Below are 22,289 nucleotides of genomic sequence, written 5' to 3'. Positions count from 1 at the left end.
GTATAATCCATGTAATGTAATCAATTCAGATAATAACAACCAATCCCGAGTAAACAAATAGCACGCAATGCATAAATTATTTTAACATTAATCAGTTGAATTATGAGACATTGCTGACTCAGATCATGTATATCCAAAACAAAGGTAGCACAAATATTGAATGTTTCTTAATAAAGAACAGAGAAGGAGTCGGTTATTTTATTTCTTTTTTCTTTTTTGTTTTGCATTGTTCCCGAACCGTGTTTTTTTCACGCGAGGAGGCTGCAACTTCTAGGAAATTTATAAAAGCATGTGGAATGTGGATTGGGTTTTTTTTTTTTTTTTTTTTTTGGTGATAATTTGGATTGGGTTAGGTAATAGGAATTTTGAGGTTGTACAGGTCAGCAACTGTTTGAAAGCAAAAAAAAAAAAAAAAAAAAAAAATTCCAATATTCCAATATTAACCTTTGCTTTAAAATCTCTAATCCTTCTTGGTTCGTCCATTCAATCTATCGTTGTCTGTCTGTCCGTCTGTCTGTTCATCTTCACCGAATCCATTTTCTGTTCCGCACATCACAGGTTAAAACATCGGAATCAACCACTTAACTCACCATCAGAATTGTCATAGCCAAAGCCAAAGTTTTCTTCTTCTTCTTTTTCTCAGCATCCGTGAAAGCTCACCAATCGATAAACATGGAGAGGATCGTTGGCGGAAAGTACAAGATTGGTCGGAAAATCGGTAGCGGCTCATTCGGTGAAATTTATATTGGTAAGAAGACTAGACCGGAGTATACGTCAAACGTTGTTATCGTTGTTTCATCTTCCTTTTATGCGTCTTCTGCTGATTATTGTTTTTCACCTTTTTGTTGTTGTTTTTTGTTTTTCTTTTTCCAGCCTCAAATATCGACACCTCTGAGATTGTCGCCGTTAAGATGGTACAGTCTTTTTCTTACATGTCTCTCAAATTTTGCTTTCCTTGAATTTAATTTTATTTTTCTTGTTTTCAGTTTTCATGTTTGCTAGTCCTGCATGCGCTTGTCATGTTGTATAATAACACCAACGAAAATGAAAAAAAAAAATTAATAAAAAATCTAATTATTCGTCATTGCCATTCCAAGCGAAGATGCATCATTTGTATTGTCTCTAACCTCTATTATTCGAATAGGTCTTTTCTTCTTCCAAACTCACACTCCTTGATATAGCTTTATTTTTCATGTATTCTGTTATAAAAAATTAGTTAAGTTCAACTTAAATTTTACGAAGCTAATTTAAAATAATTTAAGTGATATGACATCTCTTAATTCTTTAAACAATACTACATTAATTGATTCTACACACAAATAAAACTTGTCTAATCGTGAGAGTCGTACTCGGGTTTCATCCATGTAATGTTAACCCCACACTGCTTGTTAAGTACCACCAAAGGAGACTAAAACTGATTGAGTTGATGTTCCACTAAGCTAAGCATGAAATAATTGTCTTGCAGTATTTTCTATTTCCAAACTAGCAGCCCAGCTATTTATCTTAATTACACATGTTTGAGCTTATTTTTCTTGCAGATTGAAGTAAAAGATTAATTTCTCTTGTCATAACATTTTGCAGTTGGATGTATGCGGTTGATTAAATGGAATTAGGGATAAGTGTTTGAATAAGCAGAGTGCGTAAACCATCGTAAATAAAAACTTCGGTCAAGTTTTAATAAAGAGAACTATACTTGCTAGAAGTTTGCATTACTCCCCCCCCCCCCCCCCCCCCCCCCTTCTCTCTTCTTTTGACATACCTTCATATCCAATCATTCAAGAACTGACATATGGTCTAATGGTGATTAATAACAGCCGTATTACTATTTTGTAGGAAAACAAGAAGACCAAACATCCACAATTATTGTACGAGGCCAAGTTATACAATATTTTTCAAGGAGAAAGTAAGTTATTAATGAAGCACTTCAATAATTTAAATGCTCTCAAAACATTTGCCAAGCATTAAGTTAAATTATTTTTTTGTTTCTGATTCCTCTTACTCTTTGGATTTTAGGTGGTATTCCAAGTATGAAATGGTGTGGTACTGATGGAGATGATAATGTTCTAGCTATGGATCTTCTAGGAAGAAGTCTCGAGGACCTTTTTGTCTATTGTGGCAGGAAGTGTTCATTAAAAACAGTTTTGATGTTGGCCGATCAGATGGTAACCACTGATTCATATCAGGATTGCTTACTTAGGTTTTAAAGAAATCAGCATTTGTTCCTCACTGATTTTTATTTTGGCTTCTGGATATTACCGTGTTTCTGCAAACAACTCTAGCAGTTTTGTCTCTAAAATTTACCTCTTTTGGTTAATGCTTCGATCCCATCCATGGGAGTTTACAATGAACGCACATTAACAGATAATTAAGTTTGTTTTATTTACTTGACTACAGCTTACAAGAATAGAGTACTTGCATTCCAAGGGATTTTTGCATAGGGACATCAAACCAGATAACTTCCTTATGGGTCTTGGGAGGAAAGCAAGTCAGGTAACATTACCAAAATTCATTCTCTTTAATGGCTAACTTATGTGGATAATTTTCCTATCTGGTAATTCCTTTTATGCTTCCAATTTCTTATATATGTTTTCTGCAATTTGTTACATTCACAGGTTTACATTATTGATTTTGGACTTGCAAAAAGATATAGGGACCCTAACACAAACAAGCATATTCCTTACAGGTATATTTTGTTCTATTTAGGTTTTTTTTTTTTTTAATCTCTTCTTGTTATGAATCTTATGATCTTGTTTTCCCATGTCTGGCCTGTGTGTTGTAAGGTTTTCTAGTGTCACAAATCTAGTTGATTAGTTTTCCATTTGCCAAGATGCTTTCATTTTGATTTTCGATAATAATTAAATGGTGAGCTGAGAAATCTTTCTGCTGCTGATTATAGTTCTCTCAAAAACCTAAAAAGTTAAAAAAACTTATTTTCATGATAAGATGTTAACTAAGCGATACAGTTTCTTCTTGTTTCTTCATTTTAATGCTTTACAAAAGTTCTAGATTTGTGACTGAATGGAACCTGATTGTTTCAATGTCATGGTAGGCTTTATATGTAGTACAAAACTGAAAAACAAGAAGAAAAATACTAAACAGAAGATAAATTTAAATTGTGTTCTTTATTGGATACCATGTAACAACATAATCACCAAGACTTTTTTCTAAGTGGTGGAACCATTGCCTATACTGTCCTTGCAGTCTATTTTGCTAAAATAGATATTCTTTTATTTTCCAAATTAAATGTTCATTGTTGTTAATCAATGGAATGTCTTCCAACTTGTAATTTGTGTAATCTTAAATAATTCTTTTTCCGTATTCTTCTGATTGATTCATTCTCAGTGTTACTTGTGCTTTACCTGTTTAAGTTTAATTAGCCTGGGTATTATTGCCTAATATTTGTTTTAATCTTGATAAACTCATCCAGAGAAAATAAAAACTTAACAGGGACTGCGCGTTATGCAAGTTGCAATACTCACAAAGGAATTGGTAAGTAGAGAGAACTCTTCCTTATTTACAGCTACAGATTGTAACCTACAAATTTCCCACAATTTTGGTTTTATTTTGTTAGAGCAAAGTCGTCGCGATGATTTGGAGTCTCTTGGATATGTTCTTATGTACTTTTTAAAAGGAAGGTATGTTTCTTTGTATTCATTATAATTTTCCAAGCATCTTGAGTTTTTTATTTAAAAAAAAAAAAAACAGTGCATGAGTATCAATTGCACATGTTTTTCAGGTAAGTATAGGGCTTGACTATCTAGTTCTTGCATTTTAGCCTTCCTTGGCAGGGCCTGAAAGCTGTCAGCAAAAAAGAAAAATATGATAAGATTTGTGAGAAGAAGTTATCAACTCCCATTGAGGTATATGATTTTTTCAATTTCATAATATCACTGATCCTCTGTACCCAATACAGTTTTCAATTTTCTTTTTCTCTGGCCCTCATACTGTGGGCTACACTACAATAGATTTGGATTGGCTTCCCCCCAAGCCTTTTTCTATTTTTTTGTGTTAAAAGTGGAAAGCAAAGCCAAAGTGTTGGCGAATCCAAGGGTGTGAAATGGCAATTGAAATTATGCAAAACAGGAACAAGCAACTACAGTCCCAAACCTAAGTTTGAATACTTGAAACCGTGACTGTCTTGACTAAACAATTAAATTAAGAGCTTTTAATGATTGCTATTACTGGATTACATAAATTTTAGTTCATCCTCTCCAGGGAGATTTTCTTATTGAAATTTTTTGTTACTTATAGAAGTTTACTGATCCTTCATTTCTTGTTTTTAGATGCTTTGCAAGTCATTTCCCGTGGAGTTCGCTTCTTACTTTCATTATTGCCACTCTTTGACATTTGATCAACACCCAGATTATGGATACTTGAAGCGCCTGTTTCGTGATTTGTTCACTCGTGAAGGTATTGGCTCTTTGTTTCAATAAATTATTTCATTTAATTCTTAATGTTTGTCAGTGTTTGGAAATAAATATTTTTTACTGTATCATGCATTACTGATCTTAGGGTTTCAAAGTTTCATTTACCATGTTTCCGGTGGTCCCATTTGTGTTATATTTAGCTTCTTCCTCAATGTAATAAAATCTTGTTTGGCTGAATGTAATGAGCAGGATATGATTCTGACAATGTATTTGACTGGACCGTCCTAAAATATCAGCAGAGGCAACAGACAGAGAGACAAAATCAATCATCTGTTAGTACTTTCTTGGACTATTTTTGAATAAATTGCCTGCCATGATTCAATATAGTTTCTTTCTCTCTACCCCCCTTGTGTTTGAAAGTTTTCATCAAATCTACTCCAGCTTCCTCTCTCTCTTTGTGAGTCTATGACCTATTGACTATTACTTTTTTTATTTTCGTATAGAATTCAAAACCTTAGGTATTGGTATCAACTCTTCTAAACATTCTCTTTTTATGATGGTATGACTTGCATTTACTGGAATGCACAAGTTATGTGGATTTTCTGATAGCTTACATATTAAACTTTCCTGATTTTATTCTCTCTCTCACTTGAGTGTATGACAATTTTCAGCCTTCAGCTGCTGTGCCTAGCAGTCTAGAACCAGTGGTTGTGGATAAGCATAAAGGTAACTTCGATATCATATCATGTGATTGAAGGAATTCTGTTTTATCGGGAATTTTCCCCTGAAAAGTAGTGTTGTATTATGTTATTTGATTTGCATGCTGAGATACGTATTTTCCAATAGAATAAATCAGAATTTAACGTGACATTTTAATGCTCATTGGAAAAAGAAAAAGAAAAAGTTAAAAGGAAAGGAGATGTTTGCTGACTTATACTTTGTGGGTTATTTTTCATGGAACTTGGTTGTCTCTGAAAACAAATCATATTGCTTCTGATAAGCTAAGATAGTGGTCAATATGGACAGATATTTCCTAAGTAACTGTTTCTAATTATTTTTCCTTGTTTTTTTTTTTTCATATGGAGTTTTTTCTTATCTGTATCAGTGTTGAGCTAAGATAGCCTTACAAATTTGCAGTATGGTGAAGTAATGCTTTCTACAGATTACATCCTGATGCCTATGCCTTACATTCCCTTTTCAGGAGTCAATGATTCAGCTCAAATTAGTGTAACAAAACTGTTAGCCAATCTTGATCCACCAAGTGCACGTGTGCAGCCTAAGCCATCTAATGTTCGGAATCTGAATGCCAAGAATCAGACCGAGAAACATGTAAGTCACCTTAATGAAATTTCCACCGGTGGCTTTCTTGCTCTATTCCTTCTTTCAAAAATAAAAGGTCTATGAATTTCTAAGATATGGTGAACTGGCTGCTCTCTGCATATTTGAGTTGTTAATTATACTGATTTTTTTATTTTGAATTTTTATTTGGCTAAAGAAACTCATTTGATTGAGATAAAATTTTGCAGAATGTGAACAATGGTCCATCTACTTCATCTGCAATGCCCAGTTCCTCTACAGAAAATGTCTCAAAACCTGCAACCTCAAACCTGGGTCGTGTATTTGGGAGTAATCCTCGTGCTTCAAGCAGCTGGATTCCTTCACTACGCCGAATTTCTTCAACCAAATAGTAGGTAAGAAAATCGCTTATCTATAAGACTATAATATGAAGTTTAACTCTACGCTTAGTATGCTATATTTTGACTATCACAAATGCTATAACCATATTTGTAGAATATTTGGCTGAGCAACTGACTCTGTTTGTTTCTCAAACAGGATTTTGATGAAGTCACTTGGAGGTTTTTTTTTTTTTTTTCACTGTTGCATATGTCATGGCACTCACTTAACCGTAGGAACAGCAGACAGTTATGACAAGCAAGAACCTATGACATAACAAACTTCCTGCACATGACATCATTTTACCTAATGTACTGGCGGGTACATCATGCTGAAAAGTGGTGGATGGCCCAATTTTAAGAGTAGGGAAAGTGGGGAAGTAACGAGGTTGAACAATTTGGAAGAACAAGGTATGCTGGTTGATGTCCACACAGGTCTCAGGGTCATCATCTGTAGACCTTAAAAATGTGAGAGGTAGTTGGGCGGGTTTACATTTTCTCTACAATTATGATGAGAAAAACATGCATGGTTGAGGGGAAGCCATTTGTCCCAGTCATCAATTAATCACCTTTTGTTTTTTCTTTCAAGAATTTCAGTACACAAATTTGGTCGTTTTTTCCTGTGTACAGTTAGGTTTGTTAGGATATGAATACAATCAAATTGTACCCCTTCCCCAACAAGAAGTGAATTATTTAAAAATCAATCTAATTCATTGTTTATTGAAACGTATCGGATCCATATTGTTTTCGTTGAATTTGGTGTTAGAATCCAACTTAGACTGTTCATCTCTGGACATAAGTTAGTATTCTACTTTCTAATAAACTTTCCTGTGGTAGTTAGAATTAGAAGTGCAACTGCAAGCAAACATTCAACAATCCAAACTAGTAAAATAAAGGACCCTGCAAATGTTTTTGCATAATTTTTTATAAAATAAAAAAAGGGCAAAAAAAATAAAATGATAAGTAATTAGACCTTCAGTCAAGGAATGTAGGAGGTAACTTAGATGTCTTATATTTGGACTGATAGAATGCCAAATTGTAGTAACCTGACATCTGTATGTATAAGTATATGTGCATGATCTCTTTCAGTAATCAGCAACAAAATTAAAGAAAAGATGGAGTAAAAAATGAAAGAAAAGAACCCTTTGTCGTTTTGCTTTAATTGACAAAAAGAAGAGTCACGCGGGAAACTGTAAAAAACAGCAAACACGGACGCAGTTAGCCACATAGTGGCTGGAGGCGGTAGGCTAAATTTTAATAAAGGAAAAACTTCAAAAAAAAGTCTTTACAAGTTTTTTCAAAATCACTTGACTCCCTTACCAAAAATTTTAATCATTTACCTCCCTATTTAAATTTTTTTATCACTTACCTCTTAATTTGATTTTTCATTAAAAAATTTGTTAACAGAGTTAAATTTTTTAAAAAATACCAAAATTATCCTTAATAGAAAAAAGAAAAACATAATTTTTTCACCAACACAGTTTTAGACGAACTCACAGAATGTTTTCTTTAAGGTAGCCTTGTTAGAATTAGTAATGATTAATTTTTTTTTTGTTAATACAAAAAAATAAAAAAGAAATTATGTTTTTCTTTTTTCTATTAAGGGTAATTTTGGTATTTTTTTAAAAAATCAACTCTGTTAACAAAATTTTGGATGAAAAATCAAATTAGGGTAGTAAGTGATAAAAAAAAATTAAGTAGAGAGGTAAATGATTAAAAAATTTCGGGGAGGGGGTTAAGTGATTTTGAGGAAACATGTAGGGGTTTTTTTGAAGTTTTTCCTTTAATAAATTATACTTATTATATAATTATAATTTGACTCGGTCTAAAATTTGTATTTGGCTCTATTTAAAAATTAAAATATATTTAGTAAGTTATATTAGGTTATGTATTTAATTCTCACTTGTATTAAAAAAATTAACAAATATTTAATAAAATTATAACTTTTCTTAATGTTGTCTGCTCAGATGTTTTGTATTTAACAAAATTTAAATATATTATAATATTATTAATTAAAATTAAAAAAATAAATATATATATAATTTTTGTCCCGAGCTCACATTGAAGCCCGGCTACGCCACCTATGACGGACGCGTATATATGATAAACTTGTATCAGGAACCAATTGGCAGAGCCTTCTAAACAGGCATTTATTAAGTTATCTATTTTTTGGTATCACAAAATAAAGAAAGAGCGTACAAATGGGTCCTTAAAACTCTACTTTAGAAAGTGATAATGGTGACAAAGGAGAATCCGAGTAATGATGAACTCGGCTGCCATAAAAACAGGTCTTCTCTTTATGCATAGAGCACTAAGAGGTGGAAATCAAAAGCAACCGTTTAAGTTGGAGACAAGAATGAATGACCTTTAAAATTGGGTCCTCTCGTTGAGCACTAAGAATCTTTTACGTTGTTTTCATTTTCCTCAATTAAAAAAACATTGAAAAAAACGTAACATTTTCTTGTTAAATACCTCACTGTTTGCTCATCAGTCCTCTCATAATCTTGTTCTTGCTCTCAAATCTCACTCTTACCATGATGTTTTTTTATGTCCCCTGTCTCCTAAATCTTGAGTGATTGAGGCCTTAGGGTATTAATCTTTACGAGTAAGTGGTAACATTAGTTAGTAGGTAGAATGAATAATTTTTTTTTTTTTTTTTGTCCATTCCAAAACAACTGAATTTTCTTCTTCGGCCTCTAAAAGTTATCATATGAGAGTATAAGCATACTTAATTCTTATGATTAATCTTCATTCTGATGAAAGCTTTTAATTCATTCTCTATGATTATTTTCAATGTCAGTGAGCTCGAACACCTCTAACTCTAAATGCTCAGTTCATCAACTGGGGAACATAGATGAGAATGCTTATGTAGATTGGCCTGCATCATCTTGTGTCCAGCCTGATACTCCAACTGAATCTATGGAGTTCCTTGCTAGATCATGGAGTCTTTCAGCCATGGAACTCTCAAAAGCACTACACAGCACCAATATTACAACTTCCACTGGTATTGAGATGCCACTTTCATGTCCTTCTGGTAACCAATTATGTCCCAATGGTTCCACTGCTTCAAAGGATTCTGTAAGAATATTTGCTTTGGTTTTGTTTGAGAATTTAAAGGGTTTGTTTATATTGGGCCTTTAGTACTACTAGTTTTAGCTACTTCTTCCTTTCTAGTTGACCATGCTGCATGTAAACTGAAAATCATGCAAAAGCTATATATGTTAGTTCTCTTACAACAGATTCTATGGCGCACGCACACACACCTGCCGGGGAAAGAAAAGGAAAAAGGAGAGATTCTAAATCCTCCAAAAAGGGAATTTCAAAGGAAAGAAAATTCCCAAAAACCTAGACCTTTTTTTTTGTTTTGTTTCCTGATCCTAGGATTCTTCAATATTAAGAGGCATCTAATATTGTCACGTGTGTGTGTGTGCCTGTTGCTTTAATATATTAATATTGGTTCTGATGAAAATTATTTGAGCAGTTATCTAACGGGTGTTGCCCTCCGATTTTGCCAAAAGATTGTGACGAAACGAAGGTACTTTACTGCTTCATGTTAAACTAATATAGTGATAAATATAATCATAACGCACAAGAAACAATTTGGCCTATTTTTCAGTTTCAATTAAGAATTTGAAGCTTGTTATTTGTCTTCAGCATGCTTTCATGAAGAACTGTTTTTTTCTTTTGCCAGCTAAATGAACTTGACTTTTCACTATAAAATCTACTAACCCGCGGGAAATTCAGATAAGTCAATCATCAAGTTGTTTTAGTTTCCTTTTGTCAATAGCTGCGCACCATCAATTGCTAACACCAACTACAAGGTTTTACCCAACGAGTCAGTCTTTAGTGTATATAAATTCATAACATAGTACTAACAATCATTGGTTCAAGTGGTAAGAAGCATGTTCCCTTAACCAGAGATTTCGAGTCCAAGTTAATCGGATTAAACCAGTTTGAATACCAAAAAAATAAAATAATAACAACATAGTAATCTTTCAGGTGCAGGATTTATTTTTTCTCCATCAAGCACTCAATCCGGAATTACTTTCCAGTCAAAACTTGCTCAGAAATGGGGTATCTTGCTTTCAACCTTGTGATTATCTTCATCAATTATACTCAAATACTAGCTCAATCTGTTACTACTGAGTATTTTTTTTTCTTATTTCTTTTTTAATTCTTGGTGCAAATTATTGCTCACCAGCTTTACAGGAGCTTGCTAAGAGGGAGGACAATGGGTAGGTGGTTGAAAGATCAAAAGGAGAGGAAAAAGCAGGAAATTAGGAGCCATAATGCACAGTTGCATGCTGCAGTATCTGTGGCAGGTGTAGCTGCCGCTATTGCAGCAGTTGCAGCTTCAACAGCATCATCTGAAATGCCTAATGTCAACCAAAAGAATCCTCCAATGGCTTCTGCAGCAATTGCATCTGCAGCAGCTTTAGTAGCCTCTCACTGCATTGAGATTGCAGAAGATATGGGAGCTGAACACGCCCAAATCATAGCAGTAGTCCACTCTGCCATTAATGCAAAAACCAATGGAGATATAATGACTCTAACAGCTGGAGCCGCCACAGGTATCAGAATTTAAAGTTCATTTCTCTGTCTCAGACCAAAGTGAACTATGGTTTCAAACAGCTTCACTTATTTTTTATGTAAGTAGATTGCATGGAAAGATCATACACCAAACCAGTTTAATCCTAGGGTAGATTGCTCAATTTGCATTTTTACCAGGTCATCTGGCTTCAAAAAAGTTCAAAGGGAAAATAAATGAAAAGAACAATATACTTTATATATGTAGGTGGGCTAAAACCTACAATTTATGAGTTCATTTCCCTCAAATATCGTCAGATATTAAGAAAAAATGAGAGAAATCTAATGAAGTAAACGCTTTGTTTCCAGCCTTGCGAGGAGCTGCTACTCTAAAGGCAAGGCTGCAGAAGGGGCTTGGAACCACTACAATTCCTCTGGTTGAGGAAAAGTGTGATGAAGGCAAAGAAGCAAACATCTTGACAGCACTGGACTGTGTCTTTAGAGGAGGAGAACTTCTCAAACGTACTAGAAAAGGTATGTTTACTAACATGCTTTCAATAATGGGTTCATTGAAATGGGAAAGAATAAGAAAAGAATGCCAAATATATAAAGCAATTTACACTTCTAACGTAAGTAACCATGCTATTTTAACTGTCAATAACAGGAGTTCTTCACTGGAAGCAAGTGTCTTTCAATATAAATTCATATTTGCAGGTAATTGCTACAGGACAATTCATCCATCCATTAACAAAATCATAGGCATGAGTTCTAATAATTTCTAAGTTGGATACAAAGTAAAGCTCTCCAGACAATTTAACGAATCTTGAAAAAGATTAATATTTGCTACATTGTCAATGTATAGAAATGAATACACTAGGAGCTTTAAATTTATAATTAGAAGTAACATAAAGAAACTAAGTTTGGCCTTACTAAAAATGTAATGTCAATCAACTATACATATGCTTCAACTCTAAGCAAATCTTAACAATAGTATTAGTATTCATAAAACTCAAGGCGTCAACTGATCAAATTTTTCTAGTAATAATGACTTTTATAGATTTCTATATCAAAGTATGAGCGCAGATGTGTATAAAATGCTCACGTTGCATGATATATTTAGGTTTTGTAATTTTTTTAATGAAATATTTTTGTAAAGATGGCTGCGGAAACAGCCTCTCAGGGCAGAGGGTAAGGCTGGTACATATGACCCTCACCAGATTCCTACCATGGGGAGCCTTGTGAGAAATCAGAAATGGAAAAATAGTGTAATGTAAACTACTTTTATATACATGGACAGAGTTTCAAATATTAACTCTTTGAAAATTATCACTTCATAGATCAGAGAGAAGCATGATTATGTGTTGTTAATTATTTGGAATATCTATTCAACACAAAATGACAACAGGTTGTAGCCAAAATGAAAAGCAAGCATATGGCAGGAACATTCACGAAAACGAAGAAATGTAAGCAATGTTTAGTTACTTTAGTACAAAGCACTCATTTTTTTCTTGCCACTCTCTGTCAATAATGTATGGCCAAAAATGGCAGATATAGTCACTGGAGTTTGCAGTGATATCCCAGCTTGGCCCGGAAGGGAGAAGGAAGACATCAGTGAAAACAGGGCATATTTTGGAATAAAAACAGCAGACAGGATAATAGAATTTGAATGTGAAAGTAAAGGATACAAACAGTTCTGGCTTGAGGGGATCCAATATATGTTGAATTGCCGTGCCCAAGTAACATAATAATAATAAAAATACCAGGGTTGACATTGGTCATTGGGATTGCTGTAAATATGCTTTTACTTTTCTTTCCTTTTCCCCCCTCACATTGATTGACTGAAGGGATTACTTATAGAGATGGAGATTTTACAGTACGGCTATAAAGATTTCACTGAAAAAATCTCTAGTCTTAATAGTACCATAACTTCAATGAAGATGTGGAGGATATAGAACCATGCTATTGTCACTCTAATTCCTTCAGAAAATCAATATTGTCAACAAATGCCTGCATGAAGTAATAAATAAGTCAAACTATAAGATAAACTAAGGTGTACCAACATAATTTGGAAGGCTTCCAACAGTGCATTATGCTACACACAAAGTCTAAGAGGTAAACGATTGAAGAACTCTTAAGAAGACAATATCAGAAAATTTGAAGCACAAATTAAATTATAAAGTTTCCTCATGATTTTCCAGTTTGGTGCTTTACATAAATCATTAATCTATCCGCATGTCATTCCTCTCGCAATTATACTCTCATTACGCATTGCACATTCTATCCATCAATTCATCAAATATACGCTTATGATTTCATCAGTGGATGTAAGCAAATTTTGTTAATGACAAGGTTAAAGTCTTAAAGCACTAATAAGTCAGATACGAACAAACAGATTAAAAGTTCATACCAATTTCCAACCATCAGGGTCCAAGCAAACTGCTATCTTGGTGTCGATACCTGGCAAGGGCCCAGGTTCACGGATAATCTTCCCTCCACACAATTTGATTGCTTCTGCTGTCTTATAGACATCATTTGTGCCTATTGCAATCTGTTCAAAAACAAAACGAGTTGCATTTTTACAATGACAGACCGCAAACAGTCATAAGGACATGCAAAAGTAACAAAAATCCACTTTTGAAAATAGAAAAGAATAGAATGGACCTGTCCATAACCATTTCCTTTGTCATAATTGGTGACGCCATAGTTATATGTCAGTTCTAGAACAGTATTCTTATCTTCAGGACCATAGCCCATCATGGCTACTGTGTACTGGAAAACAATCATAATCAATAACAAAGAACAGCTGTAGATAGACACGGAAAGCATAGCAGAGTTATCATGAAGAACATACTTTTCACAACAATCCAAGAATAAAATTAGCATAAACTTGTCAGAACAGGCATTAAATGTCTGAAACTTGTTAGATTTTCATTTGAATGGAAATCATTAACACCTACCCTTCCAAAATAGCAGATGGTTTTTAAACCTATAGACAGATGGGGGAACCATATTACCATGGAAAATGTTGAGATTTTTAACAACTCCTACCAAATACATTCAGGGATCACCCAAGGTGGCCAACTTAACAGTTCTGTTTAAGTATGTGCATACTAATCTTGAAGCTATTTAAGCTAATATCTTGGTGGAGAAAATGTCCATGTTCAAGCTTTATGTAGACTAATCACATAGGATGCACAACTTTTTTAGTCAGCATATCCCCCTGTAAGCTTAAGTATGTAGAAATTATAAACATGAATTAAAATAGTTATGTGAGCAACACAAATAGCCATGCTTCTGATTAAAGCCTAAAGTAGAAGCTACCTTGTAGTCAGGGTTGTCCCTCTTGCGGAGAAGTGTCATGCCAAGAGCCTTTGAAATTAACAAAGACAAGGAAAAGCATTAAGCTACTTGTGAGTTAACATCTAAGCAAGCTGAAATTCTCTTCATGAAGGAACCTTCACAATAAGAGCAGTAAAAACCACTCACTTTTTGATAGAAGGCTATGGCACCATCAAGATCACCCACTCGTAGCATCACTTGGCATAGGGGTTCAGGAGTAGGTCCTCTCTCCAAAAGCTCAAACGTATAACCATCAGGATCTTCAATGAAAGCAACAACTGTGCTTCCACCTTTGACAGGCCCTGGTTCCCTGGTAACCTTTCCCCCTTTTGCCTTTATTAGATTCACCGTCTTAGCAACCTACGAAGTTGCAGTATAAAACCACAATAATCTGAATTGTCTCAGAAAACTCACACAGCATAAATGAACACCAAGCACCAAGAAAAGGAGAGTTTGTACCAAAAGGCCCTCTTAACGGCCATTCAGTTCCTATAGGATTTTCATAATGTGATGATAACAAAAGCATTTAACAACACACCTTGATTAAAGACTTCATTAATTGAAGCTAAATGCTAGGCAGTCATTCAACATGAACATGTTTAATTGCAGGTTCACAATGCACTTGATTATCCAAAATAACAGTCAGATATAAGTTGGTCTTCCATATTCAAGGAAAACAAAAACCAAAATGGATTAATGGGAAGCAAACAGCTTCTATACTCTGAATTGAAGATACAGAAGTTATAAACAATTTTGCTTTATTATATTTTCAAAAGAGCTTACATCTTCGGTCGCAATACCAAAATGACCAAAACCAGTTCCAATGTCATAGCTATCCTCTCCATAATCTGCAATCACCATGAAATACCAAGTATGATAAGAACCCATTTTGTGACAAATGGTAAGCATATGCACAATGATTTTACAAAAATAAAATAAAATAAAAAAAGTAGTTTTGAAATGTCAACTCACTGTAAGTAAGTTCAACTGTAAAATTGGAATCTTCAGGCCCATATCCAAGAAAAGCGTTTGAATATCTGTCTTCAGGTATATCACGTTTTCTCAATAGCTTCATACCAAGGCATTCAGTGTAGAACCTGCATCCCAACAATGTAATCTAATTCTATAACCATACATCACTGAATCAAATTTCACATACATAATACGTTAATTATCAGTGGAGTATCATCTCCCAAATTCAATTAGAGCGTACTTTATAGTTTTCTCCAAGTCTCCAACACGGTACACAACATGGAGAAATCTTCTCTTGTCATTTTTGACCCAGTCAAATAAATTTTGGTCTGGTTGGGCTAGCTTTTCTGCAGCAGTAGCTTCTGCTACATTAAACAACTCTAATCCTCTTGCACCGAACAACTGGGATTGTGGGAGAGCTGAATAACCTAATGAAGCAGCAGAGAACCAAGTTATAACAAATACCATGAAGGCTTTGAGGGTTTTGTGAAGAAAGGTACAGAGATTACCAATACCACCGGCAGTGACAAGGTTAAAGAGAGCAAGTCTTCGTGAACATGATGATGATGATAGAGTGGTACAAGGTTTCAATGTTGCAACTGCTGGTAACATTAAGGATGAGGCCATTGCTATGCAAACAAATTATACCATACTCTTTGGCTTTGATTACGCACACCAGCCATCTTCTCTGCCTCTCCTACCTTGCAAATTTAATATGCTATGCTATTTTCTTATTGGCTATGGCTATATCCAAATCCAAGCATGTGAATGTAATGGCCATAATTTACAGACTTTAATTGGATTGGACTATTAGCCTACTATAATATACATGCTTCCATTAAACCCTAAACAGTAAACAACACCCTTCATGTTATTAGAATATCTAGTTTTTATTGTTGTCGGTGTATTGGGAGAAAAATTTCAGTAGTTCGGACCAACATTAATTCAGTAATTTGTATCAATCAAAATCATACAATTAATGAGGAGAGAGGAGATAAAAAAAATTTCTTTGGTGCTACAGATGCACCGTAAATTCGGTGCATCTTCCACTCATATTGTGACACATGTCTTATTTTTGTCAAATCAATAATAAATAATTTATTTTAAAATTAGGAGAGAAAATGATGTGATATAAAATAAGACACGTGTCATAAAATAAATGGAAGATGCATCGAGTTTTCGATTCATCTGTTGTACCAAAGATATTCTCAGAGATAAGAGACCTAAAAATTAATTTTTTGTCCAAGTGCCACCTCGTATTTGAAAAGACCACATGGGATCTCGAGTACCAAATTTTTTTTTGTGTATTGGAGTGAGATTTTTAAGGATTTTAATGAATTATTTTTGGGCAAAAAAATTATTATTAGTATTCAATTAAGATTTTAAATGATTAAAAAAAGGTCGCGTAGTATTCGATTAGGATTTTAAAAGATTTATCCACTAGGGCTAGCCTAGTGGTGTGGGTGTGTGTAATAAGGTATGTGTGAGTGTGTGGTTGTGTGTTCTATTCCTTGTAACCTACAAAAAAAAGGATTTTAAAAGATTAAAAGATTACTTTACCAAAAAAAAAAAAAAAAGATTATTTTAGAGTTCATCCAAATCTAGTAGTATTCAATCATGATTTTAAACAGAGAAAAAATAATCTTGTGTTATTCAAAAATATGACGATTTTAGTGGATTTTCTATTGGTGTGGATTTCGTGAGACTTTATAGTGAGGAGTATAAATATGATGTCTATCTCACAATCTTGCCCTAACCCTTAGGATTTCTTAAAACTTCTATATTGCAGTGCTTCTTCTTTCTTTTGTGGGTTGACTCGCTCAAAATCGGGTTCCGTTATGAGAGCTTCGTCAAAGCTAAAAAAATAGCAGAGTTTAGAGCGATTTTCATCACAATACAACCCAGAAACAACAACTCAACATAATTCTAATCTATTCCAGCTCAAAAAAGGCAAATTTTTTAGCGATTTTTGAAAGCTTTTGGAAGTTTAAAAAATGATTTTTCAATCTATGGGTCATGATTTTTCTTGGCACATAAATAGGTGATTTTGTATTAAAAATAATATAAAACAATGGGAAAACAGCAGGAGAATAAAAAACCCAAAACTAATTTTTGTTTTACATCAATGAAACAAGATCGATATAAAAAAATATTGAAACTTTCATAATATGAATACTATGTTTCGTAGCAATACATTCATGAACGAAATTCCTTCGTTATAGGAAACAGTTTCAAACAACTTTTGTATCAATAGATCACTAAAAACTTATTTTTCAAAAGCTCCAAAGCAATTTAAGGTTTCAATGTATCGATTGAAAATAATTTGAGAAATTTTCTAAACTTTCATATAATAAAACCCATAAATTCATATTCGAATTTTTCTTAGAAACTCTCAATGAAAACATCCATAAGATATATGGTTAGAAAACTCTCATTATGTAGAACAAAAACCTCAAGGTTTTCAATATTAATAGTAAAAAATTCCAAACGAAATTTTATCATGAACTTTAGGTTCTATATACAAAATAAAAAAAATTGTGGGTCTTATAATCATATATGCATATCTCTTTTTTTTTTTTGTATAAACATATATGCATATCTCTGATACCAAATGAAGAAGATAATTTTTCACCCATTGGTCAAGCCCAAGAGTAGCAATGAGAAGATACTAATGCGTGGAGGGCTAGTATAGATATGTGGAGAGCTGCTGCTTAGTAGGACATCAAATTACTTATTGAGAAAATTATATTAGGTTTTACTTTTTTTATTAATATCATGGATAAGTTATTTATAATAGCCCATCTTAATCAATTAGTAAATCTAGTGTAATTAATTAATTAAGCATGTTTTACTGAGTAAAATTAAGTATAATGCTTAATTAAATGAATCTGAGTCACTTTGGAGTTAAAAAGTGTACTCAATGAAAATTAAGGGGTATAAATGGGTACTGGCGAAAGTGCCCAAAATATAAAAATAAAAATAGTAATATTCCTAGAATAATATTCCAGACTTTCGGGTAAAGTTTGGTAATTAATGGAGTTGAATAGATAGATGAACCAATACCCGCTTAAAGCCACTTAACCTATGTTAAGTGACTAAAAGCCAAAAGAGAACCCATTTCCCACCCATCCCTCGTCGACGCCAGAAGAGAAGAAAAGAAGAAGAAGGAGAAGGAGAAGAAAGGGAGAGAGAAGAAGAAAGAGAGAGGAGGGAGGAAACCTTGATGGTTTTGGGTGATTCAAAAGCCTAAATCGCTTAGAATCTCGCCCTCTTTCATAATCCTTACTTAGTTCTTAGTGGGGAGCTTTGTGGAAAGAGATTTTGGCTCTCAAAAATTCGGCCCTTTGGTGAAAATTGGGGTTTTGTGGGCTTCAACCTCCATGGGAGCTTGAGGAACGCTCCTTGCTTGGTTGTGTGACCATTGGTGGTAAGATTTTAACCCTTGAACCTCATGATTCCTTGAAATTTGCATGAGTTAGGGTTTATGAATAGTGTTTTAGGGATTTTGATGAAATGTTATTAAATTAGCTATGTTCTAGGAAGAATGAAGCTTAGAGCATGTTATGGAAAATGCTAGGAATGTCATTTAATCGGTGAAAATGAGCTTAGATAGCTAAATGAGTATACTTGTAAAATTGCAAGAATACGACACTTGGTTATGAGTTTTCTTGCATTGTTGAGCCATTGTTTGGTTGGTCATTGATTGTATCCTTGTGTTGTCTAGGATTGAGGCAATTGGATCAACCTTAATTGACCAACCTTTGGAGCAAGCAATGGAGATGGATTAGTCCTTGAAATGGGTGTATGTTTGTAAAAGTTGATTGCTGAAACTGTTGGTGAAGAACAAAGGTCGACTAAAGCATTGAGGTAAGCCTTCGGACCTTGGGTGTAATTCCCTTGACTGTTCCACCAAGCCCTGAAAGGGTAGAGGTTGTGATTGTGTATATAAATGCAATAAAATAGTGTAATGCTTTGTTATACGTATGTGTATGCATTTGGTGTCGCATAGGATGGTGTTTCCCTATGTTGGTATGTGGCATGACGATGCGTAAATCATACTTGGTAGTTAGCTGGCCAGTAGGACTATTTGCATCTGAGTTTCCTTAGGACAGCTTGAGAGCTCGGGGGATTTCTCCTGGAGATGTATTGCACTTTGCATAGATATGTATTTACTGCATTATTATTGTTATTGCTATTACACTGATATGGAACTGTGGGGTGGAGAGATGCTCCAAGGACCCCTGGTTTACTGGATATATTCGTATATCTCACCCCGTGTTGTGGGGACCCCCTTTCAGGTAAGGATGCTGCAGGAGCCTCTGGTGGCAAGTGGCCATATCTGGATTATGCATGAAATGTGGCATTTCTTTTGAGATTATACATGTTGTTTTGTAGCTCACATGTATAGAATTGTAATGAATAGGCAATGTTAGATTTATGATTTGTATATTGGAATGGACTTAGCCTATGCTCATGCCTTTGGTCATCTCTTTTGTTGATGGGAGCCAAGGGAATGATCATAGTGTTTTGTAAGCTAAGTTCCATGATTTGTAATGGATATGTACTGTAAATGATGCCTACTTGAAATTTAATATATGCATGCTTGTTATGTATTGAGTTATTGAATTGGTTGGGCTGAGAATCAATTAGGTACCTTTAGTTCTAAATTGGGAATTGTTGAGAAAACAAGGATTATGCTGCCCAAATTTTAGTACAAGCCATGAGGAAAAAGGCATGTATGTCCCTTTAGATGTGTTTGTATTATGCAAGAACTAAGAACCAATTATGGAGAGAAATTTATATGATAGATTTGGACGGTGGTGTATGTATGGAAGTTGTAGATATTTTTCTTAGCTTTCCATAGAGACCAATATTGTGTGAATTGGACATGTATAACTCTAGTTAGAGGTAAAATACTAAGAATTGGTGAAACCTTCAGAGCTTTGGCGCACCTGGCGCCAAACTTGGCGCACATCACGCCATTTTGCTCGAAAGCTTCTGTTTCGTGGCGCAAATCGCGCCGGAGTTGGCGCAAATCGCGCCGGGATCACCAGCTGGCGCACCTGGCGCCAACCTTGGCGCCTCCAGCACCATTTCGATGGGGAGCTTCTGTTTCGTTGGCGCCGGTCGCGCCGGGATCAGCAGGATTCACGCGCTCGTTTCGTAGAAAACCCATAACTTGGGCTACAGTGCTCCGATTTGAGCGCGGTTTGAACCCACGCGTAGCTAACGAAGAGATCTACAATATAGTAGAAGTTGTGAAATAAACAAGAAGTAAATTAATGGTTTAAAAATGGAATAAGAACATGATGTTAAGCTTGGTTTATCTGATTCCGCAAGGTAATATGGTTATGATCACGCAATTGGATATTTTAAATTCGGCGTCGTTTTAAAAAGAAAAATTTATCCGGATTTTTAATTGAGCCAATGTGATTGTAACTGCGCTTAATATCATAATGCGATGTTAACAAACTGGTTCTAGAACGGGATGTTACATTATTCTACCTACCTCTTTTTTTGTCTATCACTTTATAACACCATTAGATTAAAATCTCAACTATCTTTATCATTTCTCTCTCCTGTTCAGGTTATGATCAAATGGTGTTAGAGAGTCATAGGCAAAGGTAGACAGACAAAAAGGTAGGTAGAATGATCTACCCCTAATATCGTTATATTTCTTTGTTATTTTTCTATTGACTCTTGTAATTTTGAATGTTTGTTAAAAATTCATATGATTTTTTAAAGTCTTATAAATCCATATTATCCTTTCAAATCTTATAAATTCTATTAAAATCCTTTAAAATAAATCTTATAAAATCTTGATTGTAAAAAAAGTCTTTTAAAAAAGTTTTTAAAGTCGTTAGAATTCTAGGAACTATATCACGTATATTCATAAAAATGATGACCAAGAAAAATTATTCATTTTGTTCAATCCTCCCAGGATATATATAGTGTATTAGTGTACGCATATTTTCAATGGCGTAAGATTCATCATTCATGCCTTTATTAATAATAAGGATTACCAAATGCTCACTGCTACTTCAGGAGCAGAGGGATCTAAGTTAAAGGATGTCAAGTACTAAATATGATTTTTTTTTTAAAAAAAAACACTCACTACTACTTCAAGAATAAGGTGATATATGTTGTCAAATACTCAATCTTACTTCAAGAGCATAAATAAAGATGAAAATAGAGATTTGGCAGTAGAAGATGAATTAGAAGTTAATAAAAGAACACATAAATAAATACTTACCAAATGCGTATCTCCTAGACAAAAAATTACTTCTATGAAAACATTTGAACCTTAATTGGTAGAGACTATGGTGCTGATAACATGTTATTAAATTGATAGGGAATATAAGAGAAATGAATATAATTCTAGAGAGAAAGAAAATATATTGAGTTTTTTATTATAGAGAACTATGGAGGATGTCCGTCCCTATTTATAGAAAAAATTCATTATTTGCACATGATATATGCATATGAACAATACTTTGTATATGTACAGTAATCATGAATAGTAATTCATATATGAATAGTAAATGTAAATAGTAATCTATATACAAGTGGTTATACTACTCATAATAAAAAAAATGTAGAGGCAGAGAGGTGAAACATCACCAATTTATTTCATAACATCTATTTGATTCATTTGGATGTCTAGTACGCAATGTTATTAAAACCGGTCCGGTCATTAACCCGGTCGAGGTACTGGGTCAGTGGGGCACTGGTTCAACCAGTGGGTCACTGATTCAATAGCATGGCCCGATAATTATATGTTATTTTATAATTTATATTAAAAAATTATAAACATACTTAAATATCTAAAAATATATAAAAATTTCAAATATTTTAATATAAAAACAATAAATCACATATTATTATCCAATAAAGGATCAAACAAAAATATAATGATCGTGACACGGGGCTTTAGGTTCAGAAAATGACATCTCTAACTATAAATCAAATCAAATTTTTTTGCATAGTGCATAATTGAGATAATATTGATGTTGTAGGCAATGTTGTCAAACTCGAATTTCGACGTAGAAACGGAAATTGGTGGTAGAAACGTAAAACGTAGAAACGACACGAAACGTAAAGTTTCTACTTTCTACTACTTAAGGTCAAGATACAAAATTATATATATATATATATATATATATATATATATATATATATATATATATATGCATGTAAAAAAAATATCACATAATGAACATGCGTGTTGAGCCACTTATCTGTCTAAAAAGAAAGAAAGAAATTTATAACCAAATATCAAAATTATAAACAGTGATAACTAACAAGTAACAAGTAATGGATCATCACTCATCAGGATATAATTCCACTTCTTTCAATGCACACAATGATCCAAAAATACAAAACGATTCTCATAGCATAACTTATAATAGAA

At 33.8% G+C, this 22,289-nt stretch overlaps 3 protein-coding genes across 3 annotated transcripts; 2 read left to right on the top strand and 1 right to left on the bottom strand.

Annotated features, from left to right (window-relative positions):
- Positions 1-510: 510 nt before the first annotated feature.
- LOC133310496 (uncharacterized) lies at positions 511-6,721 on the top strand. The gene is made up of 15 exons (XM_061511428.1): positions 511-748; positions 874-914; positions 1,834-1,903; positions 2,014-2,162; positions 2,395-2,490; positions 2,613-2,683; positions 3,428-3,489; positions 3,572-3,635; positions 3,776-3,860; positions 4,284-4,410; positions 4,617-4,699; positions 5,039-5,093; positions 5,569-5,696; positions 5,894-6,058; positions 6,201-6,721. The coding sequence occupies exons 1-14, from the start codon at positions 673-675 to the stop codon at positions 6,053-6,055; spliced, it is 1,269 nt and encodes a 422-aa protein (XP_061367412.1). The 5' UTR covers positions 511-672; the 3' UTR covers positions 6,056-6,058; positions 6,201-6,721.
- Positions 6,722-8,579: 1,858 nt separating this feature from the next.
- On the top strand, positions 8,580-12,313 carry LOC133310484 (VAN3-binding protein). Its single transcript, XM_061511416.1, has 8 exons — positions 8,580-8,645; positions 8,841-9,118; positions 9,519-9,575; positions 10,242-10,611; positions 10,937-11,101; positions 11,232-11,281; positions 11,973-12,030; positions 12,116-12,313. Coding segments are annotated over exons 1-8 (1,176 nt in total). The 5' UTR covers positions 8,580-8,644; the 3' UTR covers position 12,313.
- A 3-nt stretch (positions 12,314-12,316) lies between these two features.
- LOC133310485 (lactoylglutathione lyase GLX1-like) lies at positions 12,317-15,641 on the bottom strand. The gene is made up of 9 exons (XM_061511418.1): positions 15,388-15,641; positions 15,120-15,306; positions 14,879-15,003; positions 14,690-14,754; positions 14,054-14,266; positions 13,889-13,936; positions 13,229-13,336; positions 12,975-13,115; positions 12,317-12,574 (listed from the first exon to the last, which is right to left on the bottom strand). The coding sequence occupies exons 1-9, from the start codon at positions 15,503-15,505 to the stop codon at positions 12,533-12,535; spliced, it is 1,047 nt and encodes a 348-aa protein (XP_061367402.1). The 5' UTR covers positions 15,506-15,641; the 3' UTR covers positions 12,317-12,532.
- Between the last annotated feature and the right edge of the window lie 6,648 nt (positions 15,642-22,289).

The sequence above is a fragment of the Gastrolobium bilobum genome, unplaced genomic scaffold, assembly GCF_033153095.1.
Source record: "Gastrolobium bilobum isolate Gb01-03AN ecotype WA unplaced genomic scaffold, APGP_CSIRO_Gbil_v1 utg441, whole genome shotgun sequence".
Taxonomy (NCBI): Eukaryota; Viridiplantae; Streptophyta; class Magnoliopsida; order Fabales; family Fabaceae; genus Gastrolobium; species Gastrolobium bilobum.
This window is presented reverse-complemented; position numbering and strand designations above follow the sequence as displayed.